The 20,433-nt window shown below is 36.6% G+C and overlaps 1 protein-coding gene and 1 long non-coding RNA gene across 7 annotated transcripts in view; one reads left to right on the top strand and one right to left on the bottom strand.

Annotated features, from left to right (window-relative positions):
* The window catches only part of FAM172A (family with sequence similarity 172 member A), a 186,602-nt gene extending 171,554 nt beyond the window's left edge, over window positions 1-15,048 (top strand). For all 6 annotated transcript variants that reach the window (XM_053474858.1, XM_053474876.1, XM_053474840.1 and 3 more), the window contains exon 11: window positions 14,883-15,048. In XM_053474858.1, the coding sequence (XP_053330833.1) occupies window positions 14,883-15,031 (149 nt within the window). In that variant the 3' untranslated portion in view covers window positions 15,032-15,048. The remainder of the gene's footprint in view (window positions 1-14,882) is intronic.
* On the bottom strand, window positions 14,337-14,929 carry LOC128504714 (uncharacterized). Its single transcript, XR_008355482.1, has 2 exons — window positions 14,854-14,929; window positions 14,337-14,425 (listed from the first exon to the last, which is right to left on the bottom strand). It is a non-coding gene; the product is annotated as an uncharacterized LOC128504714 (long non-coding RNA).
* Window positions 15,049-20,433: the final 5,385 nt, after the last annotated feature.

Raw genomic sequence — 20,433 nt, forward strand, 5'->3', positions numbered from 1 at the left:
AGAAGCCGGTTATTGACCGGTTATTAAATCCAAGGGCTTGTGAACGTTTTCCACGAACACTGTGAATGTTTAATGGGCGTGATCAATAAAGACATAAAATTGTCATTGTGTGGTATTAGCACATTGTTTTTGTCTGTACTTGTGACTTAGATGTAGATCAGATCACATTTTATGAACAATCTTGCCACTGTATGTGTATACGTATATACCGTACTCTGCAAAAGTTTAGGCAGCTGTTAGAAAAAGTACTGCAAGAAGCCCGAAAAATGGTGACTGATCCTCTCTTTCTCTGCAAGTCCATCTACGTTCATTTGAAATTTGTTATCCGAAAATGAATGATCCATGTGCACAAGTCTAACACATAACATTCAACATTTCTAATGGCCAAGAATATAACTCGTTATAGGGGTTATAGTAAGAGACATATTAAGGAAACACGGGTTTACCAAGGCCTTTTTATGTGATTTTGTGACCTATTAATAACTATTGATGTAACTTAGCCAGACATTTAAAATAATTGTTTTTCATTAAAATTCATGTTATGCTGTTTCTACACACTGTCGTGGAGCACAGAGAACACGTTATTGTACAACACTGTGATACGCTCATGCCCAGCAAACGTTCTGAGATCCTTGGAAAGAGCAACATCAGGGAAGGAAAGGGGATCCATGGTAGTTAGGGTCCTGAGGAGCGACACCTAAAACAAAGTCCTGGAGGCAGATGAGCTGGATAGAAGATAGTGTGGAATAATGTTGAAAGAGGAGAGGAAGGGGCACCAAACTATTCATGTATTTGGGATCCTCCAGTTTTTTTCCCAGCACTTATACTCTGTTTATGCATGTATGTATGCCGAGTTTTCTATACACTTACTTTAACCATATTTAGACACTTTTTTCAGTATGTTCTTATTTCTATCATACACGTATCTACATTTCAGTGCATATGATAGCACCACTGCTGAGTTAGATGAAGAGCCACTCTTGCTGTCAGTTTGAAGTCATATATTCATCGAGCCCTTTATCAGGAATTCATAACTGCTTTTGCTGATTTTGCCATTTTTTATTTATTCTTTTTTTCTTCCTGACACTCTGTCACTTGTATGATTTCTAGTGAGACAAACCCAGACCTGGCTTCCTTTCACTCTGTGTGTGAGAGAGAGGGGGAAAGGAAAATCCTCTTGTGTCTTTACTGCAGAGAAAGTTGATTCATGTGTAAATTATCGGTTGCCCTTTATTTGCCTGGCCTGTAGAGACTACACATTGAGATAAAAGCATGGTGGGTCAGGACTTAGTACGCGCATGTTTCTCCGGTGGCCACAATGACAGTGTTAGAATTGTTGTCAAAGATTATCAGACAGGCTGTGATGTCTTAGCGTTCTAATGCATGACACGAAACAAAGTCTTGGAAAAAATAAAATGTACCTCAATGTGTATGTTTGTGTTTACAAAAATGGAGAAATTATTTGTTTGCTTTATAACATAACTAGGAAATAATATGCCTGGCAATGCAAGAAAATCCTTAACAGGCAGCGTGTTTTCCTATTTCAGTCCTGGCAAAATGACAAAATGAGTCTTTTTAAAAAGTATATGTTTACGTTTTGTAAAGCCATGTCTGTCTCTGATTAGAAATGAATCATTTTTAACTTAAGTCTATTGGGATGTACTATTGCTTCCTTATGGACATGTCCCAATGGCCAATGGGGACATTTATTATTATTTATTGGTTTATAATAATTATTATTATTATTATTTATTGTTTTATATAGCGCCATCTAATTCCGTAGCGCTGTACAACGGGTAGACAGGACATAACAAGTAGTATGTAACATAAATTGACTAACAGAGACAACAGGTGAGGAGGGCCCTGCTCAAACAGCTTACAGTCTAGAGGGATTTGGGTTGTATTACACAAAAGGTAAAAGGTAAAAGTGCCACTGTTGGGGATAGACCAGCTATACTAGTAAAAGTATTGCAGGGGAGGGAGTAGGAAGGGTAAGCTAAAGGAATATGGGGGAAAGGGGTTAATAAAGCCCCATCATATTATGTAGATCAGTACAATGGGTAGACAAGATATAAAGAGTAGTATATAACATAACAATTTCACTTACAGAAACAACAGGTGGAGGGCCCTGCCCAAACAAGCTTACAATAATTTCCCATATTGGTACAGAGGAGATACGGCTGTCATAAGGCAGCCTGGACTCTCCCCTGTCAGCAAGAGTCTGTATCACTGGCTTGGCTCTGACAAAGGTTGTACAGCCATCATGGTGAGCGTTGATTACCCTTCAATAACACTGAATACTGACATTACTTAAAATACTGAAAAAAGAGTTCCTAAGGGATTTGTCCAAACCCTCATGGGATCTCTGATACCTGTCTTGCTGGCTGATCAAGGTTATTGGGCTGCAGAGCCCTTCTTACTGATCAATCTGCGATTAGATGCAGTGAGGAACTAAGTAAGAAGAGGGAGAAAGTACTTGAGAACAAGTGACAAAATATTTTATAATATATGTATAGCAACTCATACCCCTCCTAATAGAAATCTAAAATAAAAAACACCTTTACTGCCTGCCAACCCAAATTTTAAAAATAATAAAAACTGAGAAATATGTTCTCAAAAGCAAAGTTAGGGTGCAAATGCTAAGCAGTCCCACTGATTGAGGTCTATCGTAAGCAATATAACTATGAAAAATTAGATAAAATACCCCAGGTTTGGTGAGTACTAACAGTAGTAGGCTAAGCAATATGAAGGAATCCCCCAATATTAATGCCTTAGGTGTTTTTTAAATATTAGTTGGGTATGCACTGAATTCTTGCATTATTTCCGGTGCACCATCAACACAGATCTCTCCTACACTTTTGATTCTTCATTCACAGTCTGTGCACCGCATGATTCCAGGCTGTGGCATATGAAGCCTTATTCCACCAGGACCACAAGGAGAAGAAAAATGGCCCTCGCACTAGCAGCCTCTAAATGATGTGCACAAATGCATTTTACTTTGCAGGGTGTGGCTACATGTAACCAGGTAGCTCTGTTTTATACCAAATTAGATAGTTTTTTTGTCTTGCGGTAGTGTTGCTGTATCTTAAGTATTATAAGACTGGTCACTGTTCAGTGAAAAAATACACAAAAATACTCTGCTTTCATTGATCTCAAACAATTGCATCACAACCTAAATTTATCCCAGAAAACATTTGTTAAATATGTGTATAGTCTTCTCCTATAATGCCTGATGAGGTTGGAGAATACGTGGCAATGGTTCTGAGACCATTCCTCCATACAGAATGTCTCCAGATCCTTTAAATTTCGAGGTCCTTGATTTTGATAAACTATTTCTGTGTTGACTTTTATGTATGTTTTGGATCATTGTCCTACTGGAAGATCCAATCATGGTCCATTTTATGCTTTCTGGCAGATGTAGTGTAGCAGCAATGTCTGGCAAACTGATGATGGCTGAGTATGTTTTTGGATGAGAGTAGGGGCTTTTTTCTTGAAACCCTTCCATACAACTTGTGTCAATGTAGATGATGTTGGATTGTAGTTTTGGAAACTTTCTGTCGTGATCCTTGGAGATTTTTTGCCCACCCAAGTTATCCTCTTCAAAGTACATTGAGACAATATAGACACAGGTCCTATTCAAGGTTGATTGCATAGGCCAGCCTTACTTTAGCTAACATAGACTTGCTTAAGTATGTTAATCCATGAGCAGGAGTCAAGTATATCATGTTACAAACTTGTTAAGATGTAAAGGGAAATACACAAGGTACAGTATCTGGTGAATCTATGCAGGTTTTCCCATAACATTTAGTAGCCTGTGGCAATACAGCATCTTCCTTTGGTACGTAATGAAGCAGAATAACATCGTGTATATAGAGGATGGGGAAGAAAATGACAAATTTCTATGAATACAGAAGCCTCCTAAAAGTTATTGATGCAGTATGTGAATAATGACAGAAGTTAAATATTTAAAGCATGAGTGAAAATTCATGTGTATAATAATGTGGTGATTTGTTCTTTCTCTTTTGTTAGACTTGTAAAATGGTTGAGTGCATTTGATTAGTGATTTGATGGTGGAAGCAAGTGCTTTTTGAACATTTTATGAAAAGAAAATATAAGTACACACAGTCACTGGAATTAACTGTAATATTTACACTCATAGAATAGTCATAGACAAGTGATTTATTTCATGGGTTATAATTATGTAGCTAATTCATATGCATGCTTGCTAGACCGGCATTCACAGAGGTTCCAAGCCCTCGGCTTGTGGTGTTAAGTTTTATCCCTCTGCCACAGGCGTAGTTCACAGATTCGGAAAGACTATGCAAAAAACTAGCTGGCCGAGGTGGAGTGCTGGCCATAGCGGCTATTGGCCCAGTTACCCCTATATCACGAGCTTGGTTTGTTCCTGTGTCATCTTTTACACTAGATGAGGCTCCCAGCAAGTGGTAATTTGGAACCTGAGAGGGGTGGAGTGGAAGCCTCCACACTGCATGGGAGACATTTACAAGAGACCTATGCCTGCATTAATTATACTTCTGAAAGTATAAAAATAAAAACCATGGTGTGTTACTGTTGGGGCAACAAAGGGGCTTCTTCTCTGGGTTGCTATTTGGTCAAGGACTTGGCCATATATCTCAGTCTCTTGGACTGTCCTATCTTCTGCCATCCTCACTTTTATAAACACTGCAAGAGCCAATCAGCTTCCAGTGCGGGGGGTGGGGGGGGCTAATCATGCATTCGTTAAGACTGGAGATTAAGATCAAAAAGTCTTAAATAGTCTTTTATGGAGGCAAGAAAGCATTTTAGCTGTGATGCTCATCGTATATGTTAAAGGTCAGTAACGCCATTATTTTGTTCTCATTGTTATGTTTGAAAAAGCATAAATAAAGTTATTTTTTCTGTGTTGGCCTAAAATATTCTTTGAAGTGGATTTGATTACAAGCAATATGGCACTGAGTGGGCTGAATCTTCTGATTGTAATCTGTAGCATTATTTCTACATCTTAAATAAGACTGACGTTTTCTTTTCTCTTTTTTGTGTGCCGCCTAATTGAAAGTTTCTGACTGTATAGTAAATACAATGGAATTGAAATAACATATAATTACGTGAGGTGCAATTGTGTAAATAAAAATCAACTATCCGTAACAACTATATTTAATAAGAATGGAGAAATATGGAATACACAGTATACTGCAAAAAAAAGAATGTCAACATACAATCCGTAGTACAGTAAATGAATAGTCGAAAATTATATTTGGAGATTGGAATTCTTATAGTTCACTTTTATCTCTTGAAATGTTGCTTCTTATAAGTAGATTCGATAGAGCTTGCTGCTATTAAATACTTATAAAGAAGTCAGAAGGTGTGGAGGGCAGTGATCTCTAAAGGTTACTTTCTAAAGAGAATTTGGAACATGATACACAAGATGAAATCTGGCTACAGCATGGTGATCATACCTGGGACCTCTGTGGTTCTGATCCAGGGTCTCCTGGCGATGTCCATCTTTTCCCTGAGTTTGCAGGTCACTGTTCAATGAATAGAATCACAGAACTAATACTATCATTAGACGTCGCAACAAGTATGATAATATCACTGTGGGGACAGCTCAGTTTCAAACATCCCATCTCATCGATACATTAAAAATACCTCCCTTATAGGTTTTGGTCTTGCCAAGCTCCAACGGATTTACTCTGCATGAAGATCATACCATGCAAATGCATTTAAAATGTTGTGAGAAGTCACATGTCCCTGACATGGTTGGTGGAGGAGTATTTAGACCAGTCCATCTTATCGATAAAAAAACATTTTATCATATATTTAAATTAAAAAGCAACCTCATTTTATGTAAAGAATTTATTATATTAATCCATGTTTAAGAAAAGGATGCTTTAATATAATTTAACATCAGGTTTCTCTTGCTGTAAGACTGCCATCTATGTCATATTATGAGTTCCCAGAGACAAGTAAAATGGCAGTGTGATGGCTAATAAACTATATAAAAACACACACAGTACTGGCCTTGGAGGATGGTGAAGTGTTTGTTTTTGTCTTTGTATCCCCAAAAGAAATCAGGGATAGACAACGATGAACAATATTATTGCTTATATGGTCTAAACAGTATGAAGTAATAAAAAAAAAAAAGTTTTGCGGGTTCTCTGGTAGCAGTAGATTTATTTACAGATATAAGAGTGAAATACGGTCTAGTTTTATGAACATAGAAAAGGTGTCTACATGGTCTTAGAAACTTCTTCTGCGAGAGTAGAAAAATAAAGTTACAAATCATGTGCCGTGCTAGGTGTTCCATGCTCTTTCCGTAGAAGACTTGCTTGCCCCTGTGATAACTAGGCATTAAGTCTGTTATTGATGCCCCCCACTGGACACTAAACCTCCATAAATTGGGATATTGTCCTGCTTTCTAATCCAGCTCACACCAGGGCTCTTCAAATATTAACAATTTCTTAGCCAGCTACACATTTTCTGTGTAGTTCCTTACTTATTGGAGCAACAATTCTTAAGTCACCTGTATCGAATTTGTAGAGTGTGTCATTAAATCAGAGTAGAATGTCCGCCCCAGAATGTTAAACTGGGGTCCTGCCCCTTCGCCCTAAAATTGGTGTAAAAACTCAGAGCTCTCATTTCTTCAGTCCATTGTTTGGTAATAAAATGTTTTCCTACAATCCCTGTGCTTTATAAATAGTAAAGTAATAACAATGTACATATACTATAAAGGTTTGTTTTTCCGTTCTTCATCACAGACACAATAATTATTCCAGTATGTCATTTAGCAATACATGTTGTCTATACTTCTATGTCTATACTTCCTTGCTTCACCTGGTACTAACAGGCTATTGATCATTGTAAAAAATGAATTAACAAAAAAAAAACACTCTGTGCATGAGATCAGCTCTAAATTATACATAATGTATCCATGACTGAAATCGCATTCTTTCTGAGGCATCTACAAGTAAAGATGTTGGTCTGAAGGTTATTAACTTGATGATTGGGCGACTGGTATACTTGACCCACAGCAATGTGCGCTGTCCATAAAATAACAAAGACATGTCTCTCTCGTCTGCCGTTTTCCAGCAATGTTCATCAGCGCAAACCACCTAAAGGTCACCCTAATAAACACAGGGTCAGTACGCATCTCAGCAATGTAAATGCAGGCTGGAAAACTACTGTCTTCATGCATCCAACTGGCTGAAAGAATGAATGAGTGACAACGTTAGGAGGAAATAATGTTATAATTCCGACTGGTGACATTTCATGCCTCAAATGCATTGTTTGAGACTGTGAGAAACAAATTATTTTACGAATGCCAAAAAACACCACACAAAAATCATTTGAGTTCTCATAGATTTATATTTCGTAAATAGTTATTTGGGGACTTTCCAAGAAATATTTCAATGAAAAAATTAAATACTATAAAATGCTGACTTTGGATGTAGCTTTTTTTAATCTCGTTTTTTTAGGATTTATTTTTACATTATTATTTTATTATTATTAAATTTGACTCTCTGGACACACCTAGAAGAACATTTTGGTGCTTGAATGCAAAAAAAAAAAAAAGTTGACAAGTTGTGTTGAATGTTGCACATGTCATTCCTTGTAACATTATACAATCTTGTCTTGAATGGTGCATGAGCGGTCTGTGGCTTGGCATTGAGATACATAGCCTCTCACCCCGAGGTCAACGGTTCAAATCTGGCTCTCTGCTGGAGTGACTGAAAATCATTAGCATTTTAAAGCTGTTTGGTGACCCTTAATATAGAGGTTGGTCTTCTCAGTCCTATTCCCACTGGACCACATGACCAAATCATCATCACAACTGGGACCCTTAGAGGCTGCAGATTAATGAACATTAAGACTAAAGTGCCATCTCACCTTTTAAAGAAAAAAAAGATCTCAGGATTAGCCTTCCAGGACAATGGAATGGGGAAGCTTTGTCACTTTGTGTGTTAAGAACCTCGTTTGCAGAAGGAAAAAGACAGGCTTTTTTTTAGTCCTTCCCAATGACATTGTTCATCAGTTTCCCCATGTACAATTCTGTTTTGTTTTAGTGTCACTGAAATGAAGTTCTTTAAGTAACATCACACATAATGTCTGGCAATATCAGTGTATATATATATATAAAAATTGCAACAAGCAGGCCACAAAACATATTTTAAGAGAATGATATAGTAAATTGCTATGATTTTGTTTAGAATAGTGATAAAATATGCAAAAAACACCACTTTTAGTGCCAAAGGTGATGTGCTGAGTGTATTTAATATCAATGCATTGCTCTCCCTCTCTGGTACTTAAAGGGTTAGTAGCATTGGCAGCTAGTAACGAATACTAAAGCGTGGTTGTAGCAGACAAATTGACACATTAACCCTATGGTTTAGCTCCCCTCATTTACTGTTAGAACCTTATTTTATTTTGTTTGAAAGAGGATAGCAAAACAAGATGGTGGATTATTGTCTCATATAAGGACAAAGACGTCTCTCAAGTCTGGCTGATACCTTAAGTATGTATAGATTGACTATGGAAGAAGGGTGTTGGAGAGTGTGTGTCTTGTGCATATTCCTACGTATTTCAGTTTTAACACAATTTGCCCATTTCATCAATTGTTATGAATCTCGGAAAACAAGGAAGGACCCTCATGATTATCTAAAAATGCATGTTATGTAACTTTTCTTAATTTACTTACTTTACAAAAGTTTTATTATTATTATTATTATTATTTAGCAGCCATTTCTACACATGGCCATGGCAAAGCTCAATAGCACCCGTGGGAAACCCATCGCTTTGGTACTTTTTCAACTTATTGTATTGTTTATCACCAGGCTTCACTTTGGTTAGATGTTGGTGGCAGCCACCTATTGTCCTTTCAGCCCTGTCAGTAAATCACATGTATTGACAACAAATGTAACAGTCTATTTTACTAAACAAAAAATAAGATTATCTTAGGCCTTGAAAACAAAAATCACTTCTATCAGACTGTAAGTTTGCAACAGCAGGTCCTCATGTCTTACTGAACCAGTATATATGTATGTTCATGTTATTGTGAATGTGTATATTGTTATTAATTTTGTATCCTCATTGTTATTGTGCTGTGGAATCTGTTGGTGCTCAATAAATAAAATGTAACCATGTTAATAAAAAATATAGCTCCTAGGTAAGATGTCTATGAGAAATAACAGAAATAACAATGCAGACAGTATATTTTTTCTTATTGACAATGTTATTAGAACATTTACAGTGAATTTGTTCTCTTGTTAGCAGCTGCACGTTGACTTTTTAATCAACTACAGCCTCATTTTCCTGTACCCAGTGGGTGTATCTTGTGTTGGTTTTTGGACTAATTCATCCCCTTTCCACCCAATTCAGCTGCAAAAAAATGTCTTTATTGTTGTGCTCCCAGATTGTGATACTGTCACAAAACTGTTGCTTAGCAACAAATATGGTTACTAGGAATGAGCGAATAGCTGAAGGGAAAGAGAAGTGTTGCACTATTGTAGGGTAACCATAGCAATGACCTACTATTACAGAATAAAGAATTAACATTAACAATGTTTAGGTGTGAATTGAGAGCAGTTGCATGCCGTCGCCAGTGCTAAATCCCACATAATGTTTTAGCATCTCTTAAGATATATGTAAAACTCAGGACATGTGTAGCCTGTATAGCAAGTCTGTTTTTCCCTGTTTGGTCCTTACACGTAGGACACATTTGAAGAGCAAGAAGATCTTTAGTGCGTAGCAGCCTTCACAATAACCTTTTCACAAAGGTGCTGAATTTAAGTTTTGGGTCTGTTAAGAAACAACAAGACCCAGCATCTGTGTGTTAAGATGCAGCTTTTATATAGGCAGCTGTATTATAAGCCCTGTTAGAGCATACCCCAACATTGTGCTGTTTGCTGATGATTAAGGATCTCAGACACATGCCTTGCAGACCTATGACCTATCTCTCTCTTTGAATAAATTTGCTGTAGCAGATGAAGCAGGTGGTGTGATTCCTTTCAATGCTTAGGCAGCATACCCATTTCATTCATTTTCTGCTTAACCCATTGCATTCCTACACAAGGGTCACAGACTTTTATTGTCAGCAGCAAATGGGTTAACCCTTGGCTTGCCTCTTGGTTTCCAAGGAATACAGTTCTTGCAGTTCTGGATTTAGGGGTCTTTTCTTCTTCTGAGAACAGAAGGGGGGACCAATGCTTGTAAGCCTTAGCAGATGAGACAGTGACATGCAGAACTCAGAGAAACCTGCTGGTGAATGATGTTCGCAAGCCAGATGCCATTTAGAGTGTTGCAATACACACGGCCTAAGCAGCACCTTATGGTGTGTGATTTACCATGCATCAGGCACAAAGAATATACTTAAGAATCATTAAAAGAGAAAAAACATGGTATTTCCTTCAGATAATTTTTTCTGGCTGGCTTTTATTTTATTTTCACATAGGTGCAGCATGCGAATTTAAAACAGCTGTACACAGTATACAAAGAGTTTTTGTAAACATGTGAAAGCGGTTACTAACAAACATATTGTACAAAAACATGACTTACCGTGTGAATTTTTCACTGCAATCTAAACTGAAGGTTGTACATCGGGTTTTAGTCTATAACATTGATCATATCCCCCAACAAAGCTTATGTTGCCTTATGGTTTGCGAGAAGTTAGTGAGCTGCCGGGTGGTTTGTTCGATGGCCACTTATACAGGTCTGGTGTTGTAGGTTCATTCCTGCTGAGGAACTTTGCTGTGCATTTGGGTTCTAGACTTGAGAATGAGATTAAGCTTATTCTAATGGAGATTTCTTTCTCTGTAGTGGTACAAGTAAGCTAAAATTGTTTGCTTTTCCAAGCGTAGGCTCATCAAGCCAGCTATTGAGAGCTGTACGATCTCAGCTTAGCAAGTATTTTTTGTTTGTTTTTTTTGTGTGTGTTTTTTGTACTATGGGACTGTTGGGTCAGTACCATGCTCACCTATTTTCTCCACGTGTGTGCTATTCACAGAAATGTGTAACTTTAGAATATGCTTTATCTAATCTAACAATAAGGCATTTTATATTTGTGGAAAATAGAAGGTTCAAAAATATTGTAAATACACATGTGGAGTCTCACACTGTTAACAAATTATCATTCCGTAGCCTTAGTATCCTACTGGATACTAAATACACGATAGACATCAATCAATCATTATGCCGAGTATGTCAAGTTTATATAAGCTATGGAGGCTTTAATGACTAGGTTTTCCTGTTTCTGTAGGCTTTGATCATTAGGTTTTGATGGACATGCATTTTATTTTTGTGTCATGGAATGCAGTGTATGAGCCTGTGGCAAAGATGGATCACCTGATTTGGCATTTGGAACAAATTGCACATTCATCCAATGACCTGGAAGATATGGGGTACAACTGTTTCCTCATATCTTCTATTCCTCTGCATATTTAAGGAAGACTCAGTCTGCTAGGACTATTCCAGAGCTCTACCTATCAGATCTGCGCTGGTACACAGCACAACTGCATATAAAGGGCCAACTCTAGTAAGTTTCTCCCAGAAAACTGCATTGTATACCTAGTACAACACGATGGATTGTTTCGTTTTACCACAACTTACCTGCATCCCTATTTAACGCATATATACAAAAGCAGGATTGATAGAACATGCTCTTCGACAGGCCTGCACAACATATAACCACGCATAGCTTTGAAGTTGTGCATAGGAGATCAATGCCCAAGGTCAACAATAGCCAGCATCGCTGGCTCCATTCTGACAGTGTTTGAATTTTACAAATTAAAACAAAAATGTAAAAAGTACCCAAACACTTTGTATACCTCCCAATAGAAATATAAACCTCAAAACCCTCTCTGCCCACAAACCCCGAAGTATTTTTTTCCCCTTCTCAATCTAATGCTATAGCTGTGCTTTTACAGGATGACCAGTAAATAGTAGAGATAATGTATATTTATATACCAGAGGCTTTTTTTTTTTTTTAATTTGCGCATTTAAAATTCTGTGGTGGGAGGTATAATCTCCTTTAAAATATTCACTATTGTTAAGTGACTTGAGCTGTGAAACAGAACACATTTTCTCTGTGAGGTTAAAACACTGTGTCTTTCTGACAGATTGGCGAGAGCAGCTTCAAATGGAAGCTTTCAGCATGCTATCGTAATTAGACTCTGCATACATCCAAGGAAATAAAACAACTTGTTAGCGTGAACAAATTACTGGATCAAAGCAATTAAATACAAATCTTAAAGGAAAACGGTAGCTAAAATATGGGTTTCTGTGAGAAATGTGTTGCTATCTGCAGACTGGTGGGTAGCAATGTTAGCTTGCGCTTACTATTAGCTCTACAGAATCTACTGCCACTCTATAAAGAAAATGTAATGCTATTAAACTTCGTTTTGGAGTAGGAAGATGTTATATGATTCAGTCTGGGAATGCAAGGGTTAACTGCACCCCCCCAGCCTTGGAAAGAGCAATGCAAAAATCTATTGGAACTGTGTAAACGTATTTGTGAAGTTAGTATTTGATTCCAGAGAAAATTGTATCTGAGAGACAGTTTCATTTAATTTTTGCTCTCAACATTAAATAATACATAATGTAAAACAAATTTAGTAACCATGATACTGTAGTTTGTCGAGCCAAAAGATTTGCCAGTTTATCATCTTACGTTAGTTAGACCTTTGTAACGCTAAAGATGTGTCGTTTGATAGTTGGCATAAAAATTTCTGAATGGTCATTGAGTCAAGAGAGAACTTTGGTCAAGGTATATACACTAATCAACCATAACATTTTGACCATCTGCCTAATATTGTGTAGGTCCTCCTTTTGCCACCAAACCAGCCCTGACCCGTTGAGGCATGGACTCCACTAGACCTCTGAAGGTATGCTGTGGTGTCTGGCACCAAGATCCTTTAAGTCCTATAAGGTGCAAGGTGGGGCCTCCATGCATTGGACTTGTTGGTCCAGCATCCCACAGATGCTCGATTGGATTGGGATCTGTGGAATTTGGAGGCCAAATCAACACCTTGAACTCGTTGTGTTTCTCAAACCATTCCTGAATCATTTTTGCTTTGTGGCATAGTGTATTATACTGCCGGCTTGCCTTCTTTCCATAGTGCATCTTGGTGCCAAGAGTTCTCCAGGTAAGTGACGCATGCGCACCCGGCATCCATGTGATGTAACAGAAAACCTAATTTATCAGACCAGGCCACCTACTTCCATTGCTCTGTGGTCCAGTTCTTATGCTCACGTGCCCATTGTAGGAGCTTTGGACAGTGGACAGGGGTCAGCATGGGCGCTCTGACTGGTCTGCGACTACACAGCGCCATATGCAACAAACTGCGATGCACTGTGTGTTCTGACACCTTTCTATCAGAACCAGTATTAACATTTTCAGCAATTTGAGCTACAGTAGCTGGTCTGTTGGATTTGGCCACACATTAATGGTACTCACATCAATGAGCCTTGGCCGCCCATGACCCTGTAGCTGTTTCACTACTTTTTCTTCCTTGGATCACTTTTTAAAGGTACTGACCACTGCAGACCGAGAACACTCCACAGTTTTGGAGATGCTCTGACCCAGGTGTCTAGCCATCATAATTTAACCCTTGTCAAAGTCGCTCAGATCCTTATGCTTGCCCATTTTTCCTGCTTCTAATACATCAGCTTTGAGGACATAATGTTCACTTGCTGCCTAATATATCCCACCCACTGACAGGTGCCATTATAACAAGATTATCAGTGTTATTCACTTCGCCTGTCAGTGGTCATAATGTTATGGCTGATCTGTGTATATATTTATTATTCCTATTTATGTATTTACACACCTACTTCTAGAAAATATCTATTCCAACCATGGCTGTTTTTATTTGTGGCTTTTTTTCTGTCAATATTTATTAGATAGATACAGTCACTCATTTTGGAGCTTATCTTCCCTTTTGCACTACAGTTTAAGACGGTTGGAATGTCACTGCGTTGTTGGACAATTAGGTCTACCTAATGTCTGACAAACCTTTAACTCTTCTGAAAACACAAAGTGTCATCAAAGGTCATCAAGACTCATGATTGTCTAGAGTAGGGGAATTGAAAAAGACTACTTATAGATATATAGCAAGATGTCTTTGGAATATGATGTGCAGTTCTAATGATCACAAAAAAAAAGTAATCTGATCACTTACCAGTTCTCTCATATTAGTGAATTACATCATAATTTCATTCTGTTAGATACTTTGTTTTAAAACATTGACACTACAAAATCAGTTATTTTAATTGTTTTATTAGAAAAATAAACTAAATAAGTTGCCTGCATAAGTTTCATTCTCCACAAATGAATATACTCTATACAAGTGTTACATATACTTTAATTTCAATTGTTTATTTACCTTCCTTCAGGATGTACAAAGTACTCATAGCAAGCTTAAATCAGGAAACCGATCTAATAAAACAAATGAAACAAGCAAATGAACAGCAATCAAAGAATATAACTTTGTCCTACATCTGTTTAGACCCTTATTTCTCATGTGTTATTATTCCTTTAGCAAAACAACAGACCATTTCTGGAGTAAGGCCACTCACTGAGGCTGATAACATATTTTGTATATTCTCATGAATATAGTGGGCCGTGTATTAATTGTCAGGAATGAAACGCAGTGTATGTATGTGAGAGGTCACCTATGTTCTTTAAAAAGCTTTTTAGGTGTTAAAGCCTCCAGATCTTGGCTGAGCCAAACAAGCCCTGCTTACAGATTTCCACCTCCAAATATAGAATTTGAATAGCGATCTATAGAGATTTGATGATATGTACTTGTACAATAATTAGACACTGTCTTGTCTTATGTATATATATTATTTTTTTTTCCTCACACGCTCCTTTTCTCTCCTCCTTTCTCTAGGCACAGAGCGCCATGAGCTGACATCTTGGAAGAGTTTCAACTCCATCTTCAGGTTTTTCTCTGAAGCCTTGGAAGCTAAAAATACAAAAAACAAATCAGCACCTTCCACGACCAGGCGCTCTAACAGAATAAAAAGTGAAGACTTGTAAAAAAAAAGAAAAACAAATTTAATAAAATGAAAAAAGATGGGGGTGGGTGTTAATCAGGTCTTATCTAGCTCTCCCTGCATTTGCTTTTTCCAGTTTCCCATCGCTCATTAGATTGTTTTCTTCCAAGAGCACAGGGTCATGATGTATACATTTAAATAGCGTTTTGCATTATTTCTAGACGAGTGCAACTGTCAAAGCAATATGGGTTCACTGACTGTGCTTCCTGTGGTCTGCTGCTTGGATTTTGTGCTGCCCATCAGAGCACAGATTAAGCCTGACAGCAGCTCTGCACAGTACAGCATGGTGCAAGTCTAATTGCCCTGACATAGCCCTGCACCGAGCTGATGCCATAGTCTGTCTGCTTCTCTACTGCCCAGGGCCCATTCATTTTTACCTCTGACTATCCCGCTTAACTCTGACCAGGTAGGATCAGAACGCCTTCACTGATACAGACAGAAAATCATTTTAGCCAATGCAAACACAATGCTTTAACTTTTTACACATTTTAAACTACCATGAATTAATTTAAACAATCAAGTTGTATTTTAACTCATTCTGTGCCAAACTGATCTGAAATATCTTGCATAGCTATGCACACTTTATGGGTTGTGATCCCTAATAAGTGCTGTGGAGTTCATTCCTAGTGTGGTCCTGTTATTTCACAAACTATTAGTGGTGCAGTTTTCGATCTGTGCGCTCGCACACTTTTTAGTGTCAGGTTTGGAATTATTTTTGTAGCTTTACAAGAAGCAGGGCATAGCATGGAAATTATTAGCAGAACTCGACAGCAAAAGTGTCAATCCTGTACCTTCTGGCCGGTTTGGGATCAAGGGTCATAATTTGCAATGATTATTTTAATATCTTTCTAGTTACATACTTTACATATACTGAAACAGACGATGGAGTTCACAGTATTGTAAACATCACGATATATTCAGGTTGGTTTGGGTTTTTTTATTAACTCTGAAAGAAAAAAAAACGTTGGTGCCTTTTTATTCATAGATGGTTAGATTGGATGATGGGAAGTACAACTTAAAAGTATTTTATATAATGTTTTCCTTAGCTACTAAGACCATGGTCTACATTAAAACGTCTTAAATATGATGTTACCATTTTTATTTACTCCAGTTTAAGGTCACTAACTTCTTTGTCCATGCAAAGCCAACCCTTAACTTTCAAAGTGCCAGACAGATGACACAGTATTTCCATTTTGGTGTGCAAAAGGTCACATTACTTATTTTGGACTTTATTTTTATAACTGTTCTGTTCACAGGTAGAGACCCTCTTTTAACCAGAACGCCTGTTCAGTTACAAACTTGATTTATTTTTATGATGAAACTGAAACACTGTGAGCAGTACACGCAAAAATCTTTCATTTGTTACATGGCATCATTTTAATAAAATCCACGGGTGGGTTTTTTTTATGTTCCAAATTGTTCTCCTTTCTACCAGACTGGATTGTTATTAATGCACACGATTAGTCATTTTATCTCATGTTGTTAAAGTATACAAACTGTTTAATATCCAGAATCTGTTAAACAAATGTCTGCATTCTAGTTTTCTGAAATTTTCACTGAATGTTCTTGTGATATGTAATTTGTTTTTATGAAAACAGTAAAAAACATGAATAAAGCTCACTGATATCAGTGCTTGTCAGAGCTTGCTGATTAAAATGATAATATAATAATGTATAAACTCATACCATAAAAAGTTTATAGTGTGCTTTACATGAATCCATTTAGAAAATAACTGTGGTAGAAACTTTACATTTAAAAAAAATTTCTCATTTTGGATATTTTATAGCATAAAAAAGTCACTTATACAGATTTTGTGTTTCTAGCCCTTTCATGGGCACAATGTGGTCTGCTCTTATATTTATGCAAAACATATCGACACCCAGGTCATGATCAGACTTTTAGTGTATAAGAACAGCCTGTATATGTCAGTGCTTCACAGGGGGGGAATAGGATAGTATATTTTTATAGCCATTTTAAAGGACATTTTAGAATGATATGTAATGTATATGAGAGACATAAATGACCATTGTGAATTTCTGCATTCATGAAATTTAAGTCTGATCCTCAGTCAATGATGTTCTTAGTTCTACCGGTATCAAATATGCATTGTCAGTATTCACTCATAGAAAATAGTCTCTAAAATTATACTATCCTTTAAAATATTTTTTTTAAATGTGTGTAATCTTGTATTGCAAGAGATAAGTGACATTTTAATAGTGACTTCCACCCACTTCCCTTAATCATGCATCTTTGCAGAAAATGACTGTAAGCTCGTTTGAGCAGGGCCTCCTCACCTGTTAGTCGATTTATGTTAAATACTACTTGTTATGTCCCGTCTATCAATTGTACAGCGCTATGGAATTTGATGGCGCTATATAAAACAACAAATAATAATAATAAAAGAATGGCCTGGAAAAAATACACAAACTATGGGTTTATGTCATAAAAACTAGCCAAAAATAAGTTTAATAATAGCCCATATTGCCCACTCGATTAAACATCACTGGGATTTGCACCTCTTCTATGTGAAATCACCAAATCTGGGATATTTGTCTAGTGAAATTCCTTCTCAGCTCAGTGTAAATCTTTAAATTTAACATGAAGTGCCACAGACTAAAGCCACATCAACCATCAACACTACTGTTTAGCTGCACATTAAAGTAAACCTGTTTTTTTTTTTTTTGGTTTTTTTTATTGGTTGTGAATGGTGTAAACTGGAAATCTAGTCACCTTTTAGCAAATAAGTAATTCCAGAAATTAAAAGCCAAGATTTTAACACTTCTGTAAACACATAGCCTTTAAAACATTTTATAAAAACAAGTAAATATATATATAGTATGCCTTATGAAAATATATGTTTAATATATGTACATTTTTAAAAGTTCTTCATAGTTTTCTTTCTCAACTATAATGATCAACCCCCCAAAATTATAGGTAAGCATTCATTTTATGATAGTCCTCTGCTTATAATAATTTTCTTAATGCTTTTTAAACTGATTTTAGTTTTTCACACAATAAAGATATAACTGATTTATCAATTTTATTATGATGTTGTGGATTTAGAAAATACCATGATTAAATTCTTTTTTTTTTGGCTAACTCTGAGTGAAGACAGTGGCAGTTAATTCAACTCTATAATTTACCTTAAGGTTTCACCTCTACCAGATCATATATGAACTAATACCATGTAACAAGTAATGGCAAATTAGTAAAACTTTCTGACAAGTCTGATCATTAAAAAAAAAAAAAAATAATAATAAAAAACAAGAAAAATATATTTTATTTTTAAATAACAGATCCTGAATAAAACTGATTCTTGTGTGCAGACCCTAATTGGTTTTATCTTTATATACATATAAACATAGGTAAGTTATATTGTAAGCAATATCTACTTGTGTCATACCATTTTGAATGCACATACTACAAGAAGCTCTGCATAAATTGTTGGCTCTATATATAAATATAATATATGCTCCCCACACCATGGGACCAGCCAACATAAGCTCTTGTTGGTAGGGTCTTCATGATTATGCCTCCCATTATGTTATCCCACACTTATTGTTAACTTGCTGTTATTGATTGGTTAAGGCAGCCTTTGTATGGTTAATGGGTGAGGAGAACTTCAGGACATGGTGTTCATAATGCTGGCTCTGTTACAGGCTGCTACCAATCTTCGCATTGTGAACTGAACTTTTAAACCAAATGTCTCCAAAACAATTAGTCTGATTCACCATCAAAAATCACAAGCTATAGGTAGGATCAGTCAATAAAATCAGAAATGCCAAAATTTGTGAAAGTGACAGCTCCCTTTACACCAAAGTTTAGGGAATACAATGAGTGCGACTATCTTGCCACATCCTTTGTGTAACATGGTTGCTACCCAACTTAAGCTGGATCTGTGCAACTGTAAGCTGCCAGCTGCTGCCACACCACAACTCCCAGCACTGTGGCATCCTCCTGCTGAATGTGGTGAGTGTTGTAAGCCTACAAGCTTCTGGAAGATTGCATATTCAAGACTAACCAGGATTGCCTTAAAGGTAATTTTATTCACAGCTTTGTAAACTAATACTTATAACATATAATATGAAAGTATTTTTCCAAGAGAGAATTATCCCACTTTAGAAGGGATTGAAATATATTTATAGGCTTTGCAAATGAGTATTCTTTCCATGTATCTACCAATATAGAAATGTACAATTATCCAGATGAAAAAGCAATAGTGTCCAACACACAACTTACATATTCCGTTATCATTTATTTATGCAAATAAATATCACTATTGTATAGGTGAGTATTATGTATGGATACACACTGTATTATGTATGGATACACACTGTATTATGTATGGATACACACTGTATTATGTATGGATACACACTGTATTATGTATGGATACACACTGTATTATGTATGGATACACCCTACCATAACACATACACTGTATACTACACTGCTACATGTGGGTTACTCTGACTATCACAAACAACTTAGTGTCCATACATTTAAAGTGATCTGTCATTTAATACATCGGTTTTAATTGTGAAGGCATTTTATTCGTGTTTCATGTATTAAACACCACAAAATAATTTACTATTTTAATCTATATTTGTGTGTAAAGAGTTTTGCAAGTCGATGTACACAAGAAACTGGAAAATATGGTCAGAATAAATAGGCTGAATTGGGTTCAGATCCACTGGATGGAGTTTTAAATGGTATTATTGATTTACCAACCTCATCTCTCATCTTCCACTTGTTACAAGCTCTTTACACAGATACTTAAATACCTGGGAGCTCTTAATATCTTACATCATGCAGATATTCCTTAGAAATAGGACTGTAAGAATATATATATCTATATAGATATTACTCTGCAGAATAAGGCTGGTTCCTTTTTAATATGGGCTCAGGATTCCATTTAGATGATGTGATTGAGTTGGAATTATCCTGATTGTTTTGCAGATGTTTATTAATTTGTCCTTCCACTTCTTATCATCACTATTGACCCCAAAGCACCTTGTATGACCAAAACTGAGACCCCCAAACATACACAACAACCTTAACCTATAACTGCACTGTATATACTGGCAGAGCCTGGCACCGGGTGAGTCTCAATGGAGGCATTATTCACTAATATTATTATGATTAGTATTATTATCACTAATGCTTATGTTTAACATAGAACATCTTAACATATTGAATATTTTGCAGCTCTCCATCAACTCCTTTAAGGACAGGAGTGGGAAACAGTGCTTTGCAAATCCTTGTACATCTCTCAGGTTATGAAAGGGTTAAAGGTGCCATCCCACTATAATAGGGTGGAAATTTTCTGAACCTAATATAAATAACCGTATAAAATATCATTATACTGTTAGCCTGAGAAGCCAT

Source organism: Spea bombifrons, chromosome 1, assembly GCF_027358695.1.
Source record: "Spea bombifrons isolate aSpeBom1 chromosome 1, aSpeBom1.2.pri, whole genome shotgun sequence".
Lineage (NCBI taxonomy): Eukaryota > Metazoa > Chordata > Amphibia > Anura > Pelobatidae > Spea > Spea bombifrons.